Here is a 23838-nt window from a genome sequence, read left to right on the forward strand (position 1 = left end):
TGGGAGGAGAGACAGGCACGTGTCTCCTTTTCAAAGTCCACCAGGAAGGCCCAGGAGACCAAGATCAAGTGCAGCTGTCTGCACCACCTGCTTCGCTGAGCTCCTTTAACACCCAGCCCAGCGCCTGGGGCCTTATCCCCCACCTCCCGCGGCTGGGAAGTCTGTCCCAGCCGCACACACTCCTCTCTCCCCACAGACAAGGCCAGGCTCCCGTCCACAGATGGCTCCCACTGCACCCGCCAGCTCTGGTCACCACGGGGGTTTAATGCTTTTATCCGCTGGACCCCTCAGATTCCCAGGGAACAGAAACCCTGCCAATGAGGGACCTCAGAAGACAAGGCTTCCCCCTGTGAAATCAGCCCCTGGTATTTCTACGGAGGACCTGGTCTTTTCCAGCACGATTTATCATTAGGCCCCTCGCAGAGGGTGGAAAAGTCCTGATGCTTGGGTTAGGGGCCAAGAGCCAAAAAGCAGAACGAGGAGGCAGGAAAGGGACCCCAGCAGGCCAGGGGGGAGGGGCCCTGGTGCAGGCGAAAGAGAGTGAGGGCATCAGAAGGCAAGGATCTTAGAGTGTAGGAGCCTCCGTTTTCTCATCAGGAAAATGGGTCTAATGGTACTGCCACATCAGCAGGGCTGGCAGGCACATGAAAGGCTCTGTGCGCTGGGAAACGCTGGGACCCATGGGCGTTACCCGGGGGCAACAGGCATCCCGTGTCCGACTTCTGGTCCAAGACTTCAAAGTCTCCCACCTCATCCTCCCTCTGTAGGTCACTCCAGCCTTGGCGGTGACCCTCCCTTCCTTACCTGAGAGGCGGGCGTTGACCTTGTTGTGGCTGGACCAGAGCCAGAGGACGGCGCTGTCCCGGCTCACCACCCGGTGCATGGAGGCAGCAGCCATCTGCTCGAAGTGCTCGGCACAGTCTCGGCAGCCGAAGAAGAAGCGCACGTACCCACGGATGGCCTGCAGGACCTCCTGGGCCTTGGCTGCGGGGAGAGGAGACGCCTTGCACAGGGGCCCTCCAGCCTGCCTGTCCCCGCCGGCCCCACTGGCCCCACCACGGTCACCTCCGCGAGGGCTCCCACCCCAGCCATCCGATGAGGGGCCCAGGCACTCCCTGCCTACTTCTCCACCCCTCAGGACCACTTTAGAACTCACTCCATCTCCTCCCAAACTCCTAAACCCCAGCTTCTTACCTCTGCCACTCACCTGGGCCCTTGTCACTTACTAAAGTCTAAACCTCCCAGCAGGACACTCAGGCTCCATGAGAAGTGGCCAGAGAGGGAGGCAGGGCCAGAGTGCCCCCCGCTCACCCCCCGTGCCCCTACCCCACCTGCCTCAGGGGTCCTGCGCTGCCTCGCTCCCGCCGGGCCTCCTCCCTTGGGCATGGCATCGGGAGTCCGCCCGGACCTGGCGGGCACATCCTCTAAGCCGTCTCCACCTGCCCTCCCGCTATTCCCTCCCACGGGCCCTCTGGACCCGCGGCAGCCCAGGCCTGACGAGTCCCCCACGTCCCGGCTCTGGGCTGCTCCCTGAAGACAACACTCCCCCCACCTGGTCCCGCTGAAACCCTCTGTCTTCAAACACTCCATACACCTGAGGGCTGCAGTCAGGGACCACTGCTTCCAAATTCTCTCTCGTTCCTGGGGCAACGCCCCAGCCCTCCAAAAGCTGATCTAGTCTCCCCGCTCCGCCCTCTGGGACACTGGCACACAGTCCTCGTTCCGCTGACCCCCGCGCCCCGCTGACCCCCACGCCCATGCCCACCCGAGCCGAGCCTCTCTCCTCCTCCGCGCCCCAGCTCCAGCCTTCACCTGCACCTACCCCAGTCGCCTGCCACACCCCGTGCCCTGCAGCTGTCCTCACCTCCCTCGTGCTCTGGGCCTCACCCCTTCTCACCTCCTTTAAGATTTTTCTCCAATTAACAGTCTCTTTTGTTATTGCGTCATCATTTTCTCCCTTACTGTGAGATGGTTCTGACAGGTAAACCCCCCCGCCCAGCAATGACATCCCCGCTCTGACCCGTTACATCCCAGTATCTTCCCTGCTCTTCTGTCTTCAGCCCCTTCCGAGCAGGCCTTTCTCACCACCAAGCCCCAGGTGCAGCTCCTGCCAGAGAGGCCCCCAGTGGCTCCCATCTGGGGCACCCTCTTGAAAGCTCAACGGCTGCCCCTCCTTGGTCTCCTCTGCTGGCCCTGCTCTGCTAGCGGAGGTCCAGCCGCTGCAGGGCCCCGAGCTCAGGCCTCCGCTCTCTTCTCTGCCCACCCGTCAGTGGGCTCATCCCACCCTTCCTTTGGCTTTAACTGTGTCCTTCCTTCGGCTTTAACTGTCGTCTGTGTACTAACAACTGCGAGATGTGCACCTCTACCCTGGCCCTCTCCCCAGAACTCCAGACTCAGTGCCTGCCTCTCCATTCAGACATCTAATGGGTGCCGACCATGTGGCCCACTTTCTCCCCGGCCCGCTCCCTCCCACCTGAGCCTTCCCACTTCTCAGCTCACAGGACCATCATCTGCCATGCACTCAGGCCCAGCAACCCCGGGGCCCACCCTGCATCCTCCATCACACCTATTCTTCATCCAATCCATCGCCAAGTCCCGCCACGTGCACGCCTCCCGCTCTGGCTGGGCCTTTCCTTGACCAGCTAGTTCTACAACCTCGGAACTGGCTGCCCTGCCTTCCCCCCTCCCCCCGCTGCAGCCCGCCTTCCACCCAGGAATCTTTCTAAAGATTGATCATTTGCATGATGCCCTGCCTAAACTCTCCAGTGGGTTCTCAAAGTGCCGAAATCCAAGGCCCTTGCTCACCTCCTCGACCTGAGTGTTGAAGTCCTAACCCCAGGACCTCAGAATGTGGCTGTACTTTGACACAGGGCCTTTAAATGGGTAACTAAATTAAAATGAGGTCATTAGGGTGTGTTCTGACCGACGTCCTTGAAGGAAGCGGAAATCCAGACCCTGCCATGCACACGGTCAAGACCGTGTGAAGAGAGACACAGGGAGAAGACGGCCACCAACAAACCACGGAGGGGCCTCGGCAGACACCAGCCCCGCCAGCTCCTGCATCTTGGACTTCCAGCCTCCAGGACTGTGAGAAAAATACACGTCCGCTGTTCAAGCGCCCAGGGTGCAGCACTTGGTCACGGGGGCCCTAGCCAACCAGCACTCTCCGGGGGGCTCTCTTCCCAGACGCCCCCCAGCCGCGCCCCCTCACCACCCGGGGTCGCCTCCTCAGAAAGGCCTCTCGCAGCCCTGTCTAACCCCAGCACCCCCTCCCTAGGCCCTCCCGCACCCCACTTTGCTTGGGCCTCTTTCCTGCCCGTCTCTCCTGCCACTGGGATGTCGTCTCCCTCAGGCAGGGACGTCGCATCCCTGATCGCCAGGCCCCGCTGCTAGAGCGGCGGCGTCCGGCACCTTGGGGACACTCCACAGACACCGGCAGACACAGTGGCTGGCTGCGGTCCCCACACCCAGCAGCTCCCCTCATGCCTTGTGTCTCTGTCGGGGACGGGGCGCTCTCCCTTTCCCAGCTTAAACTCCTGTCCTCCCGACTGTGCAAGCGAAGTAAACAGAGCCCCCCACTGCAGAGCAGGCTCCTGGCCCATCGACGCCTCAGGTCTCTGGAACGGGCACAAAGCAACACTATGTCCCAAGGGACTATTTGCAAAGATGACCAAAAAAAAAAAAAAAAAAAAAAAAAAGGCAGTGATTATGACCACTGGACCACTGGCTACCAGACTGAACATTAAAAACATTACTTAGAACTAGCATCTCCGTGCTGGCTTCTCTGCACCAAGAGAAGCGCCTTCCTTCTCCGCAAGTGCTCGCTCCCCTTCCCGTTCCGATAAACACCCCCTACCCCGTCTCCTCATCAGGACACTACTTGGGTGGCTGCCTGAGTCGGTGCTTCCCAAATAGCTATTACTGTTTTTTTAAATCTCAAGTAAATGCTTGTTGCCCCTCACGCTAGCCTTTTATTTCTAGGTGAGCACAGCTCCCCTCCCCTTGCCCTTCCCGACGCCGGGGAGCCCTTCCTTTCTTTATGAACATCCTTCTCTCCCCCTTGGCTCCTGGCCCCGGCACAGTCCCCCTGCCCACTTGTCCCACAGTGACTGGTAAATGAGGATGGAACCGGGTACCCCGCTTTTGGTCACTAGGCAAGGGGTGACGCATTGTGAGTCACGGAGCGCCGCCGTACAGTGCGGGGGTTGGGGACAGAGCAGGAGGGCGTGAGGTGTTACCCCAGCTTCTCCTAAACAATGACTTTTCAGTGGGAAACAATAAAACGGTTCAAAGTACATGGTACCAACCACGTAAACTGTGAAATAGACACAGTTCTTCTCTTTATAGAGGAGTGTATGAATGAAACCACTCATTTTTCATGACAACTGAAAACAAAGCAAGCTTGTGGCTCCGAGAAAGCCGGGGAGCAGCCTCACGCCCTAGTGCGTGGGGCTCCAGCCCGGGGGAGGGGCAGGACGGGGTGGCCTCCCTGGGTCCTGCCCCGGGTCCCATGCTGGCCGTGCGTGGCTGGCTGCGAACACAGACTCCGCTCAAGGAGCCGAGCAGGGAGCAGTGGAGGCAGGACAGGGCCAGGCTGAGGCCCGGGGTGCGCAGACTCACCTGCTTCTTGAGAGGGGTCTATATTTTTCTGCGTCGCCTGCACGGTCAGGAAGTGGAAGAGGACCCACAGGGAGCAGGGAAAGCCCCGAAAATGCGGCTCACTCCCCTGGCAGCCGACCCAGTTCACCTTCTTGGCAATCACAGCGCCCTGAGGGACAAAGATGGATGTGAGCGCACAAACAGAGAAGGAAACTGGGCGGGGGGGGGAGCGAGAAGAGAAGCTTCCAGGAGACTCAAAGGTCCACACGCAGCCCTAAGGCCAATGAGGTCTCTCTCCCAGGCTATCACTTGGAAGGTGGCATTTCCCTTCCTCTGGCCACACCCACCAAAGGAGCATCAGAAATGGAAACCTGGGACACAGATCAAGTTGCGTGCTTATTCTAGCCGCAGCTTCTCCGTGTGTACAGTGAGGGGCCGATCGCAGGGGTCCCTGCCAGCTGGGGCGTCCTGCAAGTCTGCCTGGCTTTCCCTCTGCAGGGGTCCCTTTGCACATGGCGGTGGGGGCAGGGGCCCTGACGGGCGACCCTGGAGAGGCCACGCTGCGCGAGCAGCAGGACCTGCTTGGAGGCGACGAGGGCGGGAGTTATGAACTCTCACGGCCACAGTCTCACGATCGGTTCTCAATCCCAGCCCCACCACTTATGGGCTTAAACAGGTTATTTAACCTCTTTCTTTTTAACAATTCTTTAGGTTTTTTAAAAAATTTTTTTACAGAGAGGATAAGGGAGGGAGAAAGAGGGAGAAAAGCATCAATGGGTTGCTTCTCATAGGCGCCCTGAGTGGGGACTGAACCCAAACCGGGCCTATGCCCTGACTGAGAATGAAACTGGCGACCTTTGGGTTTTGGGGGCGATGCCCAACCCACCACTCAGGGCTTAACCTCAGTTTCTTCATCTGCTAAATGAGGATAATATCCACTTTCAACTAATGTTGGGAGATTAAATAAGATATGCATGTAGAGAGTGCAACCAATAGTAATCTATTAATTAATAATGGAAGGACCCAACCAAGATCACCAACTTCTTCCTGTGTGCAAACTGGTAGAGGTCAGAGGTCAGTGTTACCCGTGCCCCACCCCCCCCCACCCCCCGCCGACACACACAGTCGCAGAGACAGAGAGGAGCTTTGGCTGGGCTCACCTCCTTCCTGTTTTCCAGGGCCGTCTGAAAGAAGCTGTAGGGAATTTTCTTCCTCTGCTGCCTCCGCAGCCAGTCGCTCATGGAGTACAGGAAGTTCTGGACCATGGGCTGGCCAGGGAAGTGCTAGGGGAGACGCAAGTGCAAAGTGGAGATGAGAAAGCGCCCCCTGAGGCCCCCAGTCCCGGGGACACACAGGGCAGGGCGGGGGCATGGGGGCCTGGGCAAGGCGGGCCAAGGTGGGAAATCACTCTGTCCAATACACACACACGTGGAGCCTTACCACCTGGGCTCTGGCACCTGGTGGGGGGGTCGGGGGGGCGGGGAGAGGGGAGAGGCTGGAGCACGAAGGCCTGGAGGCTCCGGCTGCCGGCTGCCGCTGTGGCTCGGGCGCTGACCCCGCCCACACGTGGGGTGGGATGGCTGCTGGGAGCCCTGGGCTGCAGGGGGCCCTCTTCAGGTGACCTCCTGACAGAGCAGGACTTGCTGACGGACTACCCGGCTGAGCGAGGCCGACAAGCAGCCTTTCATTTGTATTCCACCGGCTGCCTGTGGGGACAAGGCAGCCCACGGGCTTATAGCCAAGACCCCAGCCCGAGGGTAACTCCGAGTTGTCTCTAAGGAACACGCAAAGCTGCTCTGACAATAAGTCAGCTCAAATCTGATTAGTATCAGCACTTTAAAACCACAAGGACTCCGGGGACGGGACAGATGTGTGCGTGCGCACACACGTGCATGCGCACACAGGCCGCGGGGCCGGGGCATGAGGAGGAGCGGGGGCCGCAGCAGGCCGGCCGGGAGGACAGCACGGAGAGACCCGCAGAGAACAGTCCGAGCAGAGAAAGGCTCTGGGGGCGGGAACGATCACGAAGCAGAGAAACCTGCCAACCGCCCTAGTCTTCTGCAAAAACCGTCCCCTAATCGTATCGAACCTCCTGGTCTGGACACATCCCCGGGGGAGACGTGGCCAGAAAGAATCCTGCGCTTTGCTGTGCCCCCTCGTGGGCTCTAGGCAGGAATTTCCAGCTTCAAGTCAGCCTCTCTCACCGACCTTCGCCCGTCACCCGGACCTGGAACCTTCCACCTTCCAAGGCCACAGTGTCAGGAGGGAGGGTGGACTAAAGGGCTCTGGGCTCCAGGGAGTCGCCCTCTCTGCTGGGAGTCAGGAAACCCTGGTGCCACACGCCACCCAGTGGCCAGTCCTGCCAGCCACTCATGTGAGAGAGCAGGGAGCGCCCCAGCTGGGGCGGGCCGGGGTGGGGGGCAGGGCGGGGGTCACTCTCCGAACCCGCAGAGCGCCTCCCTCCAGGCACAGCCGGGGACCGTCTGGGGGCGGAGGGGCAGAGGGAGCACCATCGCCCCTCGGGGTTGCGTGCTCCACGCACACAGAGGGTAAGGGCATGGGCTACATGGCACGTCGGCCATCCACTGGCTGGAGGTGCTTTCCTCTGTGATGGGACAGGCACCCTGTGGAATTTGTTCTGAGAAATACAAATAAGTCGAAACACAATGAGGCCTTCGCAGAGTCTGGCTCCCTGTCAGAGCTCAAGAAATGGCAGCTGCCACCATTATTGCTACTCAGAGAGAAGCTGCCCAAACAAGGGCAGGGCCAAAATAGTCCACAGTTCTGGGATGTGAGGCACAGCTCAGACAGGCCCCTGCTCCTGGTCCTGCGCAGGCCCGGCGCCCCTCTCTCCCAAGGCCCGCCCGCCTCTGTCTGAGGCCCTGGCTTCTGGCAGGGAGGGTCCTTCACCCCAAGCTCAGGCCCTGCCCCTGCTGAGGGCAGAAGCTCAGCCGGCCCCACCCCCACCAAGAGGGTGCTGCCGAAGCCTCTGCCCAACTCCAGCACTCCCTGGGCCCTCCTTCCCCTCACACTGGCTATACACAGTCCCCTGGGGCCAGGCAGAAACTGGCTTTGAGTGGCTCACAGGAAATAATTTCCCTGGACAATTCCTAGACTGGGGGCAGGGGTGTCTTCTTCACCTCCTCCGAGTGATGTCAGCAAAGCACTCTGGAGGCCAGGCATGCGTCAGGCAGGAGAGCACACAGAACCGCTCGAGGACTTTCTTCCTCTGATGCTCTGGTCCAGCCACCCCAGGCCTCAGAGAGTTGGGGACCTAGCAGCTGGCAGGGGCCGAGGGCTGTCATGCCTTAGATGGTAACAGCCCTCTGTGGTGAGTGCTGGCTGCCTCATGGGTCCTCGGTGTGGCCATGCATGCACGTGACTAAGCCAAGTGAGCGGAAGGCCAGGCTAGCGAGGGGCAGCGGGAACAGACTGGCAGGCAGCTCCCGGGGAGAGGGGCAGGTCGCCTGGAGGTGACAGCCCCAGCTGCCGCGGACCTGCACCCAGAGGCTCGGCGCCCAGCCCTACGGGTGCTGAGTCAGCAGTGAGGCTCAGGAGGGGACCAGAGCCTGGATCTGACTCAGCGGTCCCCCGTGGTCAGAGCTGAGGGGTTGAGTAGGGCACCCGGGCAGGAGGTCTGGCACCAGAGAGGAGGACACAGGGAGGGCGCAGGAGGTGGCCCGTGAGTCACCTTCAGAGAGGAGCAGGGAGCAGAGCAGAGGGAGGGCCCAGGCTCTGGGACCTGAGGGGTCAGGTCAAACCTCCATCCCACCTCCTCCTCTCTGGGGGGCTGGGGACCCGAGGGCCCGGCCCTTGAGCCTCCTGGGCCCCTTAACTAGAGGTCATGCTCGCCACCCCGCAGCGAAGTAGGGACATTAGAGGCCTGACACATATCAGACCCTCTGTTTGTAGCAACTACACGTCACGGAGTGGCCTTGTGGGCAGGTAACTACAAAGGACTAAGGGAGGCCAGGGCCAGGGCCCTGGGTCGGACTCCGCTCCGTGTCTGGGGCAGCACAGAGAAGACTATGAAAAGGCTTCTTTCCTTCACGGTGCCGTCCCATGGGCCCTGCTTCCCTGTGACCACGACAGGGAGAGGCCACGCTCCACGCTCACTCCAAGGCACAAGGCTCTGGCAGGCAGAGCCACAGCCCGGAAGCAGCTGGGAAATCCAGCCGCCTGGCCCATCCACACTCCCCGCCGCCCCGCCCCTGTGCCGGGCAGCCCATGCACCCAGAACGGCCGTGGGGCCAGACCACGAGTGCCCGAGGGAGGGGCCGGGCTGACACCGCCCGGCCAGGCCGAGCGCTGACGCTGGTGGAGCCGCTCGGACAGCGGGGGCCAGGGCCCTGCTCACCTGCGCCAGGACTGCCATGAACTTCTTCAGGGCCACCAGGCGCTGTCCCTCCAGGACGGAAAACTTGCCCACCTCTACCCGCAGGATGTAGTGCAGGGCGGACTCCAGGTCAGCCATGTAGATCTTGGAGCTGAGGACCCAGAGGGAGGCAGAGAGAGACGCGCGTTAACCACGGGGCAGGGCTGGGGAGGCGCACCTGGGGCTAAAGGGGAAGACCAGGACGGCCACCGCCGATGGTCCCAGAGTCCTGCAAGCTGTCCCTTGGCTCAGCCAGTCACTGTGACCTTAGGTGTATTGCTTAACTTCTCCGAGCCTCTTCTGCAAGAGAGGGATAATAGTAAATCGCCCACAGGTAGGCGGCTGAGGGGATTAAATAAAAGCACAAATGCCTCCCCCTTCCCGCCTGCGCCACAGCTCCTGGCCTGTAGGGCTTCCCGGCCTCACTCCCACAGGCCCAGGCCAGCCCCTCCCTCGCCTCACTAAAGGTGTTTTAATCAGGCCACTAGAACAAGGGTGATTTTTATCCTCGGTTCTGAACAAAGGCCACCTAGGGATAGAGACCAAGAGGCGCACCCACACTACAGGGCTCTGGGAACGCTGGGCTCAGTAGGGCGGATGGGTGGGCAGGCAGGAAGAGAGGCGGTGTGTGTGCTGTTGGGGGGGCCGATGTCCTTACAGCTGCCAGGGCTCGGGCATTGGGTGGGGCTCCCAGTTACGCCTCCTAGGCTCTAGGCTCGCCCCGCCCAGGGGAAAGCTGCAGGCTCCAAGCGGGCTGCTCCGCCCAGCCCAGGCCAGGGTGGCCCAGATGCTCACTTGGGGTCTGGGCTTGGGGATCTGATGGGATGGGCTCTGGGAGTGCTGGCTGCGTCTCCAGCCACCTTCTGAGACCGAGTTCTGGCCACCATTCTACGGGAGCTACCCTGGGCGGGGGTGGGGAGGGGCGGGGCAACTCGATCTACCCCTCTGGGCTCGGGGGTCACACTGCCTCCTCCAGTCGTAGGGCGCCAGCCAGGCCAGCAGACGCGGTGGGTGCTGCGACCACCTGCACTTGACTCTCACAGCAAATCCCCTCCCCACTCCACTGTGGCATCCCTGGGCCTCAGTTTACCTCTCCATCCTTGCATTCTGCCCGAAGCAGTGGCCTCGGGGCTCAGAGACAAGTACAGAAGCTGGGTGCCAGCACAAAGCTGCATTCACTTGAGGCGAGCAAGTGTCAGCCATTACAATCTGAACGACTTGAATAATCATAATTTGAAAGATCATAACCACCACTCCAGCCGCTTAGTGTTTCCTTCTCCCCCGATTTACTAAAAATTTCTCCATGACCACTTTCTCCCCTCACAGTCTCTCAGGCTGGGACGCAAATTCCTTCCAGAAATCAGAGGGCCTTTCCTCCAATTCTCTCACGCAGCTCTGAGCTCCCGGGTCAGCTAGTGCCACTTGGTGTGCCGCTGGGGGCCAGCACAAGAGGTTTACAGCCCTGTTTCCCACCCAAAAAAGCAGGAATTGTACCGCAAGAGCAGAGCCTCGGATGGAAGAGCTTTCTCATGCTTACAACTGTGCACACAGATACAGGCTGCCTCAAAAAGCAGTGAGCTCCCTGGCGCCAAAGACATTCAAGTGAAGCCGGGTGCCTCTCCAGAAGGGACGCCATGAAGGGACTGGGCGGCAAGGACTCCACTGCCCTGTGCGGTCCGCACTCACAAGGCCTAGCACGATGCAGGCGCTCTGAAGAAACCACTGGGCGAGTGGGGGAAGCTGGTTTGGAGGCCACACGTTATGGTTCCAGGCTGATTCTACTCGTTTGAGAACACAGTTAAGCTTAAGGAGCGCGGGCATGGGGGAGCCTTCATTCCCTCACGGAGGGTACAAGGAAAGGCTGCTGCTCCTACAGAGTAGGGCTCTCGTGGGCCCGGCTGGCAGCGGGGCCCCCCGCCAAAGGCTGAGGCCAGCCCCCAGAGGGTCTGGGCTCAGGATGGCATGTGCTCAGCTCACGACAAGGAACAGAGTGTATTGTGATATGAAGCGGGCACCTGCCAGCAGAGGTCGGGTGGGGGAAGGGGTGAGGAAAACCAAGTGTGGCCTTACCGGTCTGCAAATTTCCACACGGTGGGAGCCACCGTATTAGCCGTGGCTGGCGCAGCCGTGGTCTGGGCGGTCTCCCGGATGGCCCCGGAAAATCTCTGCAGGTAAGTGGTGTAGAAGGACCTGGATTCCATAAGCCTGCAAGGGCAGAGAGCCACAGAGGGGAGGCGGTGAGCCAGCTCCTGCCCGGAGAGGAGGCCGGGGCTCATCGGACAGAAACGCTTATTAAGAAACATCTGAACTTGGCTCTTATCCTCAGTCTTATCCTCAGGTGAAGTCAAAGCCAGGCACCCATGCTGCGCCCTAACATCTCTAGTCACTGTTCACGCTGTGGAAAGCCTCTAAGGGCACCAGTCTGAGGCCAAAATCCCGTCTGGAGAAGCCACTCCCCTGCCCTGGAGAGACTGAGAAAGAGCACCTCTGGGGACAGGGCGACCACCTGCCCCGGGAACCGAAGGCGCACAGTGGCGGCTGACCTCAAGGAAACTGCCGCTCACCGGCCTGCTCTGAGCTGCCAAAGGGGACAGCGTGCCCCAAGGAAGTCGAAGGAGGTCACTATGCGAGTTTTAAAAAATATAACAAAAAAGCCACTCAAATTCTCAAATCCTTTTGATTTCTTTCTCTCTCCTGACAGAAGGGCGTTCTCAAGGGCAGGAGGCACCTCTCGGTCAGGGCCCGGGGAGGAGGGACGCGGCCCCACGCAGTGTGGCCGGGCCGGGGCGCATCGTTTTCCACTCCGCTGTCCTGGCCCGATGTTTATCAACGAGCAGATGGCTCCGAGGCAGCACAGTCACAAACAATTTTCCCCTCCACCAACTCCCAGCGAGGAGACAATGCCGCCTCTCCCCACCAGGACCAGCGCTTTCGGGGCCTGTGCAGGAAGGGAGTGCCCCCTGTCCCCCGGGGCCATCCTACTTCCTTCCCCCAGCAAACGCTCGGACAAGGTCTGGCCCAGCTGCCTGGTGATTGGGCAGCTGGGGCCAGCGGCCGCCCCGCCCAGCCTCGGGCCGGTGGCACTAATGGCCCAGAGGAACAGCTCACTGGGCACCTCCAGCAAGCCCTGCTCTCCTGGCCCTCGGGCCACCGGCAGGGCCACGCCGACATCAATCATCTGCCCGGGGAGGGCACTGAGGCACCATCTGGCGCCATTTAACGGGCCATTCAGCAGCGGGAGCCTGACAGGGGCTGCGGCTGGCCTGATTGTTTTCTCTTGGCATTTTGGAACTGGCTATTGTCTGGCTCCTAATGAACTTTTCTGCAATTAGAGAACCAAAGGGAGGGAGGGTCAGGCATATTTGAGTGCGTGCCAGGCCCGCCGCCTGCCAGCGGGTCTGTCTGAAGAGAGGCCGGCGGAGAACAGGGCTAGGGCTGAGGTGGGGACGGCCGCGCGCCCAGATGGGTGCGCCAGGGGCCTGGGGCAGACCTCCTGGGCTGGGGCCTGAGGGCAGCGTCTGGGCCTGGGCCGACCCCAGCAGTAGAGACATTGTCCCACACCCCACGGGCAGACCGCTTCTCCTGCAGAGGGCGCTCCTCGCCTGCCCACGGACTCCTCAGAGGCTCCGCAGAGGAAGGAGCCAGCAGCCCCTGTGGAAGGTGGCCCGCTCTCTGGGCAGGAAGAAGGGACTGGCACAGGGAGCAGGGAGGGAGATGGGGCAGAGAGACCGCGCACTCACACAGGAACCCGGGAGATGGAGCCATTCCGAAACAGCAGGTAGCAAGACGGGAAGTCAGTGACACCAAACTTGCTCACCACGTCGCCCTCTGTGTTCAGGACCCTGCGCACTGCGATGCCTTCGCGCTGGGACAGGTCCAGGGTCACCTGCAGAGGCAGTCAGACATCAGGGGGCCAAGCCACGGGGCAGAGGGAGCCCTGGACAGCACCTGGAGGCAGCGCTTCACCCTCCATGAACCTCTCAGATAACAAGAGACTGTTCGGATGAACAGAGTCTCGGGCCACCAACTGCATCTACTCCCCCACCCTGCCCCCGCCCCGCCACAACAAGAGCCAAATGCTGTCTCAGTGGAGGGGCCTTGGAACTGAGCATGCCACACATCTTGACTCTTCCAGGACAGTCCCAATTTATCATCATTTTCTTCCCAATGAAAGCAATTTGTAAAAAGCATAATAAAATGTGGGTTCATCTTACTCCTATTATTTGTACGGTTTTCTATCTATACTCCAAGTCAGAAAAACACACAGTCATCCACGGTGACTTTATTTTTAGAAAGACACAGGAAAGAGAAAAACAGTAGCTAACATTTATTGAGTATGTATTACATGCTGTATCTAGGTTGCTTCATTTAACCTTCAAAATAACAGGAGCTGACCTCAGGTGGCCAGGCGAGGCGGCGCAGGTCGCCAGGGCTGCCTGGGTTTGAATTCAGCCTAAACCTCTCCCAGACTCAATCTCCCTACTTGCAGAACTGTAAAGACAACAATACCAACCTGAATGGGTTCATTTTCTAAAAGTGCTCATAACAATAACTAGCAAACAGTAGGCCCATAAGTATTCATTTAAAAAATAAAACTACCGTGGATGAAGGCACAGAGGCTTAGAGGTAAAACCGGGTTTCCGGGTCACGCAGCTGGCACGCGCCTGAGCTGGGCCACATACATCCTAGTTCACTCTGGCTCCGCAGCCTGGGCCCTTGGCCACCACGCCCTCCTGCCACTCAAACTAACCATCATCCCGGAGGACCTCTGCATGGACACAGTCCCTGTCCCTGGTTACTCAGGGGGCTTGGGGCAGGGAGAGGAAGAGCTGATCCCAATGAACATTTATCCACCACTTCCTTGCAACAGGTGAGACCCCAGACCTGGACTGGGGCCTGGGGACAGTCAGGCGCTCCTGGGCAAGCCCACCTCCCCGTGTTCCCCTCTCGGGGTTATGGGCCTGCAGATGGCACAGAGCTCCCACCTGAGCCTGATGAGTCTTGGGGGGAAGCCACTCTGGGCCGACAGTGGTGGTTAATTCCATCCCCACTCCTGTGTCGCTTCTGTCCCCTGGCACTGCCTTGGGACGGCTCCCATGCACTGGCCTGTCCCACCTCCGCGTCTGGGAGAGGCCCACACACGGCCCGGAGTGGTCCACGAGCCATCGGTGGAAGGGGCAGTGACTGCATTAGGCTGGGGACTGGGTCTTTAAACAGCACCCACTCCGAGCCAGCGACTCATCCAGGGCCTTGGCCCAAGCCGCCTCATTTGACTTTCCCAACAGCGCTCTGAAGAAAGGTAACTCTCGGCTATTCACAGACAAGGAAACGGGGCTCAGAGAAATCGAGTAACTTAATCGTGACATATCACGTTAAGTGGTGGACTAGAACTCCAAGCCTGCCTGGGTCTGTTGCCTGCCTCACCTTACGGAAAGGGACCCTACTTCCTCCTAAGGGGCCGGATGTCTCTGATGTTACCTCCCGCCCAAATTTTTTTTACTCCAAATCTGCGAGGATGAGAGGAGGGCTAGCGTGGAAACGGCGTGGGCTCTGGGGGCAGACAGAGCTGGTGGGTTCAAGGCTCTGTCCTACGAAGTCAACGGCTGTGTGGTCTTCAACGCGGTTTATGATCACCTTCGTTAATCGTGAAGATTAGCAGCTATGTGTGCTGGCCATCTAACCCAACGCTCGACCAACCGTGGGTCTTCTTACCAAATTCGGTTTCAGTGAAGGAGATAAAAACAGACCCAGGACATGTACGGTACAGCAGAGTCGGTAATAGCGCATTAACTCTGCATGGTGACGGGGGTAACTGGACTTCTTGTGGTGACTATTTTGAAATGTGTACACATGTCAAATCACTATGTTGTATGCCTGAAACTAATGTAACATTGCATGTCAGTTACGCTTCAGTTTAAAAAAGAAAAAGAAAATAAAAGTTTTTAAACAGGAAGATCCAGCTTCTGCACTTCCCGTTTCTCCCAGCAGGGGTCAGCCCCGTGCTGGGCTCAGAAGTGCAATGACAGACACCCTAGAATTGACCGAAACAGCCCTGCTCCAGAACTCGCTGGGCTCCCTCCCAAGGGTCACCAGGAATTTCAAGGGCCCTGAGGGCAGCTCACCTCTCTTCCCACGTAGGAGCCTTCCTTTTCAAAGATCAGGGCCAGGTACTGTTCGTTGTTCCTTGCAAAGAACCCATTAATCTCCTCCAGCCTGCAAGAGACAAGGCCGGGAGTCACCCCACCGCGGGCGGGAATGAAGCAGGACTGCTGGCCACTCCAGCTGACACAGCCCTGCGAGTACAGCCAGCCACACAACCTCCTCTGCCCCGGCTTCACGGCAGTCACCCCCGCCTGCCCTTGAGTGGCAGCCGGCCCGCCCCTGGGGCTCCAGGGCGGTGCCCCTCGCTGAACCCTGGGTCTTCACCTCGCCTGCCTGCCTGGTGTGCTTTGCCACCCCGTCTCTCTGAGAGCAGTGTGAGGAGGTGGCCTGGGGAGGAGGGCTGGGAAGCGACACTTGGAGACCACGTGTCTCCATGTTCTGGGCAAGGCCCAGGCGTAGAGAATCTGGATTGTGTGGCCCCAGTGGACTGGCGGTAAGCACCTACCAGACAGAGGCCTGACCCGTGGCACGTCACTACCAAGCAGGGATTTGCTTTTTCCTCCCCTAGAGGCGGCATAAATAGGGAACAGAGGACTCAGAAAGTCCTGGGTAGAGGTGCCTGCAGAAGCCATCTAACCCAACCTTCTTATTTTTAGATGAGGAAACTGAGGCCCGGAGCACAGGTGGAAATTCAAAAGGCGACCAGTTTTAGTAAGCCCTCACGTCAGAGAGGTAAGCTACCAACTGCTTCCACAACTCAAAGTCTCAACCGAAAATAACTGCACAACACAGAAATGACTGGTCTCCTTCCCCTCCTTAAAAGCAGAACATCATCACACGCGCTTAAGAGGCCAGCAGGCGAGACAGCACCGGGGGACGACATCTTCCCGTTGCCCCCAACCTGACGATCTAGTTTCCTCTACTGGGCCCAGAGACGTGGCGGTCATCACCTCTAAACAGAAGGCGCACCGTGGGGCCAGTGCTGGAGCCCAGCCCAGTGGCAGCACAAACGGATGCGCCGGAGACGCGGGGGCCAGAGTGTCCCCCCATCGTGGACAGAAAGGGGCATCCACTCTGGCCCCCACCTCTCTGGTCCTCACTTCTTCCATTTCTCAGCGACTCTCCGCCTCTCATTTTCTCACACCCCTCCTGGTACATCTTCAGCACCTCATTTTCTTAGAAAAGAGGCAATCCTGGGAGCCTGCCTGGCCGGCGGATACAGGACACCAGCCACCGTGTCTGACTGTCCACAGCACAGGACGCAGTCATGCCCCGCCCCAGTCACAGCCACTGCTCAGGAGAAACGACCACCTGCACTTTTCAAAGCTGCGGCTTGCCTCTTCCCAGCACCCACGCCCTTTCCTCTAAATGGCCCTTGATCCCCCCCACGCCCACTCTCCCAGCCGCCCGCCCTCCGGGTTAGATCTCCTGAAATTCTGCTGTAACCCCAAATGTTCCTGCTCTGGCCCAGGAGTGGGAGGCGGCAGCAAGTCCCGACCTGGAGAGCCCCGCCCCTTCCTTCCCACCCGGCAGGATAGGTCCTCGCACCTGCCTGTCAGCCCCAGGGAGACAGGGCTCCTGGGCAGGTCCTCCAGCCACAGGGAACCCTCTGGCCCACTGAGACATCTGCCCCCAAGGCAACAGGAAAAGCCAACCTGCATCCCCTTCCCTGCTGTCCCCACCACCCTCTCACCTCTAGGCCTGTGATTCTGGCCCACACTGCACCCAGCCTGCCCCAGTCCCAGTACCTGGCAGGCTCCAGTGGGGGACAGGCAGGGGGCCAGGTGTCACTGTGGGTCTCCAGTGCATCAATGAGCCTCTCCCGCAGCGTCTGCACGTCAGCGCCCGCCACTGTAAATGAAGTTGGTCACCGGCAGGGGCATGAGGAGAGCAGAAGGAATGGTCAGCTTCGCTCACAGAAACAAAGGGCCCAGGGCTGCTAGTTCCGAGAGCAGCGCAGCACGGTCAGCCTCCCTCTGTACTTACAGCCCTGAGCTATGCCGGGGACCCCTCCCTCTGTCACGGGCAGGAGAGTCCCTCAGGCCCGGGCCCAGGAGGGCTTCCCCAGGGGATGCCTGGTCTGCCCCTCTGGCTGCCAGCCCCTGACGTGAAGGGCGATGCTGGGGGCCGGGGAAGACTCCCCCGGCTCCCGGGACCCTGGATGGGCCCACATGGAAGGGCTCGTCAGCCACACTTCCCTGACAGCATCTTCCAGCCTGGCCAAGAGGGACAGTCATGAGCAGCCGGGGAGCTCATCCCTCTGCAGATGTCGCTGTGCTTTCAGCCCAGTAGAAACCCGGGGGCAAGGGGGAGGCAGGGAGAGGAGGACGCCACCACGCCCACAGGCCAGCGGGAGCCAGAACACCCACCTGACAATATCGTTCCCGGGCCACTCTTGGAGAAGGCCTTAAAGAACTGAAACAAACACAAAGAAGAGTCACGTGCAGCCGAGAGCACGATACGGCGCTGCCTGGAGCTGCGTGTAGGCCCAGGTGCTCTCTGCATGCGGGGTTCTGGGCAGAGAACTTGACTTTGGGGAGCTTCGTTTCTTCAAATAGAAAATCAGAGCGGGGAGGGAGTTGCTCTTGGAGCTGGACACTGACTGCTTCCCCCGCTGTCCTCGCATCTGGCCCCAACCCCACAGCTCTGAGGACCAAGGGAGGCTGGAGGCAGCAGCTCAGACACCTGACGGGAGGTGGATGTAACCACGGGAAAATGTTTGTTGTACGAATACAAAGACTGACGCTATTTTCCCTTGCAGGCCCATCTGAAAAAATAAAGTGAAGTCACTTCAAACACCCTCCTGCCCCCTGCAAAATGTTAGCTGCTCTCGGAGGCCATCTGTCCTTGTCCCTTATCTTGGGGAAGGAGCTTGGAGGCTGCTGTCTCTGTCCGCTGAAAACACCCAGCCTGGCTCACCAGACGCTCCCCAGTCGCTCCCACTGAATGGTGGGCCTCAGCCTCTGAAGAAACAAGTCTCAATACAGACAGACCAGTTTAACTCACAGCCTTGCCTTCGTCCATGTATATGACACTCCGGGCCCAGTCTGTCACTCCTTGGGCAAGAGGACAGACAGGAAGGAGGACAAGTCCTCAAAATCTGGGCTTCTGCCTAAGTGGCAAGAGAGCTGCCAGAGCGCTGGCCTGTGCTCTCCCGGGCCCAGAAGGGGACAGAGTTGAGCAACAGCCACTTAACTGCCTGGCGAAGGGCCCACGGGCTGGGAAGTGGAGTCTTCCCGTGGCCCCTCACCTCAGGGCCACTTGAACTACCTTTGGCCTCTGCCTCCCACAGCGGGGCCTCTTGGCCTTGTCCCAAGCCAGTGGCTGTGTGCAGGTCCTAAAGTCTGCCTGACCTGGGTTCATGGCCTGGCGCTGCTACACCCTGGCTGTGTGACCGTGGGCAAATATTACTCTCTCTGAACCATCTCATCTTTAAAGCGAGGATAACGTCCTCCTCGCTTTTGAAGAGCTGCTGTGAGAAGTCAACGGTAATGCACCTGAAGTGCTTAGCATGGGGCCTGGTACACACAGCAAGGGGTCATTCAATATTAACTGCTGCATCATCATCGTCACTGTCACCGTCCCCTCCCCTTGTTCCTACCTCTTAAACACTAGGAAACACAGATCGCCTGGCACTGTTTATTCCAACCATTTGTAGGCAGAAAACGCAAAGCCTGAGGCCGCCTGTCCCCGTCTCCCACCCGAGGAGCAAAGACGCACAGACGAGACACTGCCCGTCTCTCCCTTCCTGCTCCCCCTCCTGCTGCCCGAACCTCGCCTGGGCCCAACGCTGCTCACTGCTTTATTCTCTCTCTTTTTGGAGCATTAATACAAACTTCTCCTCTGGGTGAAAACCATCCACTGATACGTGCCTCATATACTTATATATTTCTAATGCAGCTCTTCGTAGAGAATAAACACCGTTTGGAATTAACAAAATCATGTCAGCCTAACATTCGTAAAAATGATCACAAATGTCTTAGACTGTGATGTGAGAGCAAATAGGAAAAGCATGTTAAGAAATTTATGGACTGACAGTGTTTCTCAGACACAAAACTAAAAACGCGCCTCTTTGCAGTTTGCTTTGCTCACAAACAATATCCCAGAGGACGAGCCTTAAAGCTGCAGTGACCCACGACGACAGCACCTCTTTATGCGGACAGAACAGACCTCGACGTGTCCCACAGGCATAAAGCGCCCCTGACAGGGTGAACCCTGACACTGGGCGGGCGGCTTCCCCCGTGGCCACAGCTGCCACATTCAGTTACTACAAAGTAACACAGTAACTCTTCTTCATCAGCCCACCGGTCACCCAGGTACTTATTAAAAGAGGCTGCATTACATCCATCAAAAAGTAGCCTCAATTACAATGTTGTGCACCTGAAACTTACATACTATTATATACCCGTGCTACCTTAAAGAAAACAAAAGGCAAGCGGCCTCCCGAACCTTCTGAGGGCCCCAGCCCTGGGCAGCGTGGTGTCGGGGTGGAGCCTCGGCTGGCAGGGGTGACGCTGGGGAGTGCAGGGACTCCAAAAGCTGCCCCCACCAAGGGGGAGGGCTACAGGAAGCCCCCACCTCCTTTGAGGTACCTCTGCTCCCACCCAGCCTTCCTTTGTACCTCCTGGAGCGACGTCACCGGCCAGCTCTTGCTCCCGCACCTCACGCCCTTTAGGAACTTTTTCCTATCAATTAATCTCCCTTTCCTCTTTCCCCTTTCCCCTTTCCTGCCAGCTTCTCCCCTATGCCTACAAATAAGTACAAAACCTCTTAATCAAAGTTTTGTTTTGTTTTGTTTTGTTTTGAAAGAAAGGGCGGGAAGGAAGGAGAACGGAACAGAGAGTGGTCCTCCTCCTCTCCCCGGTCCCCACTGCGGCCAAATACTCCAGAGCCTGCTCCACTCCTCTGTCCTCCCTTCTTCCCTCAGGCCCCTGACCCGCCTGCTGCAGCGCGTGGCCCCACCACTCAGCCGACATCCTCTTGGCCAACTCAGTGGCCACCTCGCTCCCGCTGCGGTGTCTGCTGTCGTCTGCCTGCTTCTCCCCACGGCCAGGGTCTGCCATTTTTGTGCATGTGCCACATTTTCCTGACACCCTCCTTCTCTGCCTTCATGTTGCCTCCCTCCCCTGGTTTGCCTGACACTGACCAGGCCTGGCCCACCACCTCCACAGCCTGCCCCTGGCCCTTGTCCCAGCCTTGCCCTTGACCTGCCCCGGGCCTGCAACCCTCGCTGTCTTCCTGCCCACAGGCTCTCCTACAGCCACACGTCAGAGATGACGCTCCCCTGTCTCATCAACCCGGGGAGGCACGGTCACAGACAGAAGGCTTCAAAACGGGGGAGTGAATAAATGAGTGACAGAACCAACCAACCTACGTCTGTCTCCCTTGCCAATGCCATCACATTGTCTCACTGATTTGGCAATCTGCTCCCTCTGTTTCGACTTCTGTTTGTTTCTTCCTGGTGCCCTCTGCACAGGTGTTGGGGCGACACCCCACTTTCCAGGCCTGAGTCACCCCCACGCCCACCCGGTTTCTCCAGCTGTGCTCTTATCTCCCCCAGGGACCGACCCGTGCGCCCTCTCCCACGGCCCCTCATCCCGCGAGTCGGCGAGTTCGGCGGACCTGACCTTTGTCACGCCCCTCGGGCAGACCCCTGGACCCGCCGCCTCGTCGGGCGCGGGGCCCACCTCCCAGCTCTGGCCTGCTGTAGCAGTCCCTGCCTGTCCTCACGCCATGCTCCGTCACTTCATTCCGCCGCCGCCCTCCTCGCGGCCGCTCTGCTTCCTTCTCTAAGGCAGAATGTGGATCTGGTCATGTCATTCCTCAGAACTCTTCCATGGCTCCCCACTGCCGCTGAATGAATAATGTCGCAGCTCACCACAGTCGGGGTCTTCCAAGGGCTGACCCCAAACTTACCCCCGCGGCCCCCCATTCGCTACACTTCGGCTACGAAGGACTTCAACATGGACTCTCCACCCACCCAGCTGCCCACCTCCCCGACACGGAGGGCAGGACTAGCAAGGGCTGGCTCATCCCACTGCCCGGGACAGGGAAGGGCTCAGGGGACATCTGTTCAGTAAAACTGAGAATCTCTGCCCTTTGATCGTCTTGGAAGCTCATGTTAAAAATCACAATAAAATCTGGTCAGGGCACATTTTTGTGCTCTTATTAAATACGAGAGGTGTGTGCCCTACCCAGAGAAAACCGTCACAGCGCCTTGGAAACAGGCAATTAGAACTCAGCAGTGAGCCTGCTTTTCTCCAGGGCCACTCGGCACCCGGTCCCTCTCCTCTTGCTCACTTTGCGCAGGAGTGTCCATCTTCCTCTCGCTTGGCGCCCCTGGAACGCTGCCGCATCCGCCCAGAGGCAGGAGACCCGCTGCATCGGGCAGACCTTTACCAGCCTAACGAGGAGCCTTGCCTTCCGGGGGCCAAACAGGGCTGAATAGAAAACACACTTCCCAGCGGTGACCATCAACGGCACGGACTCCAAGCTTTCAGAAGTTTTAAGAAAAATGACCCAGCCTCCAAATATCTTACAAGGAACCCCCGAGGATCTGCAAGCTTTACCATCCCTACGCTGTGGAAGTAGAAGAGAAGACGGCTGGAAGAGGGCAGAGGACTGCAGACAAGGAACTCATCTCCCTTTTCCAGAGAGGCGCACGTGACATCTTCCCGAGTCCTGTCCCCCTCCCTGACATCTCACCCTCTAGCAAGAGCCGCACAAGGTAACAGCCCAGGCCCCGTACATCCCACCGGGTGTCCACACTCCCAGCCTTGAACGTGAGGACCTGCCGTGGCTGGGTGCCCGCTTCCCGGCCACGCCTCAGCCCTGCACTGGAGCCTCCGCCCCGGCCAGACCAGTCTTCTCGGCACACCGCACGTTCTTCCCACGCAGGGCTGTGACTCTCGCCACCCACCCTGCCCACGCTCCTCCTCCCTCCTAGCCAAACCCCATCTGTCCTTCAGCACCACCAGGTAGAAGCTCCCCTCCTACGTGCGAGGCTCTCCGATGCTTGGGAAGGAGCCCCGTGAGCCAGCCTTCGCTGCCTGCAGCTCCCCCGCTGCCTGTCACCTAGCTGGTGAGCTCTAGCGTGCGTGCGGACACGACCTTCGTGGTGGCCTCTCTCACGTCTCCGGCCATGTCTTACGTGTCCAGCTTCGCCCACCATGACGAACACAGCGCTGGGCACCCAGCAAACACTCACCTAGTAGCTGCGGATGGGCGGACGGCTTCCTATGTGGTGACCCAAGAGGCGCCACCACGAGCCCCCGGGGCGATGGGACGGAGACAACTATGTAGTGAACGCCAAGTAACGCCGCATGGCGTCCCAGCACCTTCTCACGTAAGGCCTCCTTTCACACTTGGCAACAATCCTATTAGGTAGATCTTAACATCTCTCCTTTACTGACAGGGACGCCGAGGCCTGGGGCTGGGACACTGTTGCGTGGCTTCCCGAGTCATATACAGTAAGCAGTGGGGCCAGGATTTAAACCCACATCACTTATCTCCTCAGAACCTCGCCAAGGGGAGACTTCGGCACCCTCCCACCCCACCCTGCCGGCCCCTGTCATCTTGATCTCAGCCAGGCCTTTGGCCCCAGAGGGTCCTGGTCCATTACCCGCTGAGGGGCACCCCTGTGGCCAGTGGCAAAGCCCTTCCCTTCGGACGTTCAGCCAGCAGGTCCCCAAGCACCACCCAGAACCTGCTGCAGGCCGACCCCTCCCCACACTTCTGTTTTCTCCCAGCTCGGTCCCAGCTCGGCCCCAGCGCCAGTCTGATGGGCCTGACAGAGCCGGCCCGCCCTGCGGGGCCGGGAGTTTGCTAAACAGGCTGGGCTGGTGGAGGCTCACTGTTGGCTCAAGGCGACAAAGGTCAGGAGGCAGAGGACAACAGCATATGTCACCGGGGGTGGCCCAACTCTTGTGTGGGCCTATCCCCATCACACCAGCAACTCTCTCCTCCTCTTCTCAACTCATGTCCTTATCTTAGAGCCCTCTCAGCCCTTAAGGGCAGGGGTGAGGACGGGCTCCAGTCTCCAGGTGGCAGGAGACAGGGCAGCTACCTGTGCCCTTGCGGCAGCTCTCAGTGGGCCAGGCTCTCCGCGGACCGGGAGTCTGCTGGAGCAGTGTTTTCCAAACACTAGAAGCAACTAGGCGTCAGTTGTGAAGTCAGTGTAGTGAGTCACAGTATTTTTTTAAAAAATAAATAGAACAGAAAGCATCAGAATGTACAGCACTGAGAAAAAATATCGTTTTGTGAAACGTTTGTTTTAGTGGTAACAGAGGCCAGCTTCTGGGTCTCACTGTAAATGGACATGCCTCACCGGGGGTCACACCGACAATGTCTGGAGGCCCCAACACGGGCCCCAGAGCAGAGACCCCCGGGCAGCCTGGCCCACCTGCGCCTGGAAGGAGGCTCCTGCGGACGGGGCATCGCAAGCTCTCCCTGCCGACACTGACCTGTGGGCTCCCCGGGAGAGGCAGGGAGGTCACGCTGCTGTCTCTGGGGCTCTGAAGAAGTGGACAGATGACCGCGGGCCTGGCCCAGCCAGGTGCCGCCCTTGTGGAGGCCGGGGAAGGTCCCCTCCCTCAGCCAGCCGGGCGGCTCCGGAGATGATTACTCACTGGGGCACTTGGGCTGCGTGCGCGACGTGACCTGGGCAGGCACCGAGGAGCTCCAGGATGGCCACTGCGTGGCCGCCACCTGCACGCCCGCCGCGCCCCAGCCTGCCCCAGGCTGCCCCAGGCAGAGGCGGAAGG

At 59.4% G+C, this 23838-nt stretch overlaps 1 protein-coding gene across 1 annotated transcript in view; it reads right to left on the bottom strand.

Moving 5' to 3' along the window:
• The window catches only part of QSOX1 (quiescin sulfhydryl oxidase 1), a 36075-nt gene that overhangs the window by 2122 nt on the left and 10115 nt on the right, over positions 1–23838 (bottom strand). The window contains exons 3-11 of the mRNA XM_054587697.1: positions 17446–17491; positions 16825–16927; positions 15097–15187; positions 12715–12860; positions 11045–11179; positions 8957–9086; positions 5760–5882; positions 4621–4768; positions 805–984 (exon numbers count right to left, since the gene is read on the bottom strand). Coding sequence (XP_054443672.1) covers positions 805–984; positions 4621–4768; positions 5760–5882; positions 8957–9086; positions 11045–11179; positions 12715–12860; positions 15097–15187; positions 16825–16927; positions 17446–17491 — 1102 coding nt within the window. The remainder of the gene's footprint in view (positions 1–804; positions 985–4620; positions 4769–5759; positions 5883–8956; positions 9087–11044; positions 11180–12714; positions 12861–15096; positions 15188–16824; positions 16928–17445; positions 17492–23838) is intronic.

Source organism: Pteronotus mesoamericanus, unplaced genomic scaffold (genome assembly GCF_021234165.1).
Source record: "Pteronotus mesoamericanus isolate MK-2021 breed Mesoamerican mustached bat unplaced genomic scaffold, CSHL_Meso_final scaffold_1186, whole genome shotgun sequence".
NCBI lineage: Eukaryota > Metazoa > Chordata > Mammalia > Chiroptera > Mormoopidae > Pteronotus > Pteronotus mesoamericanus.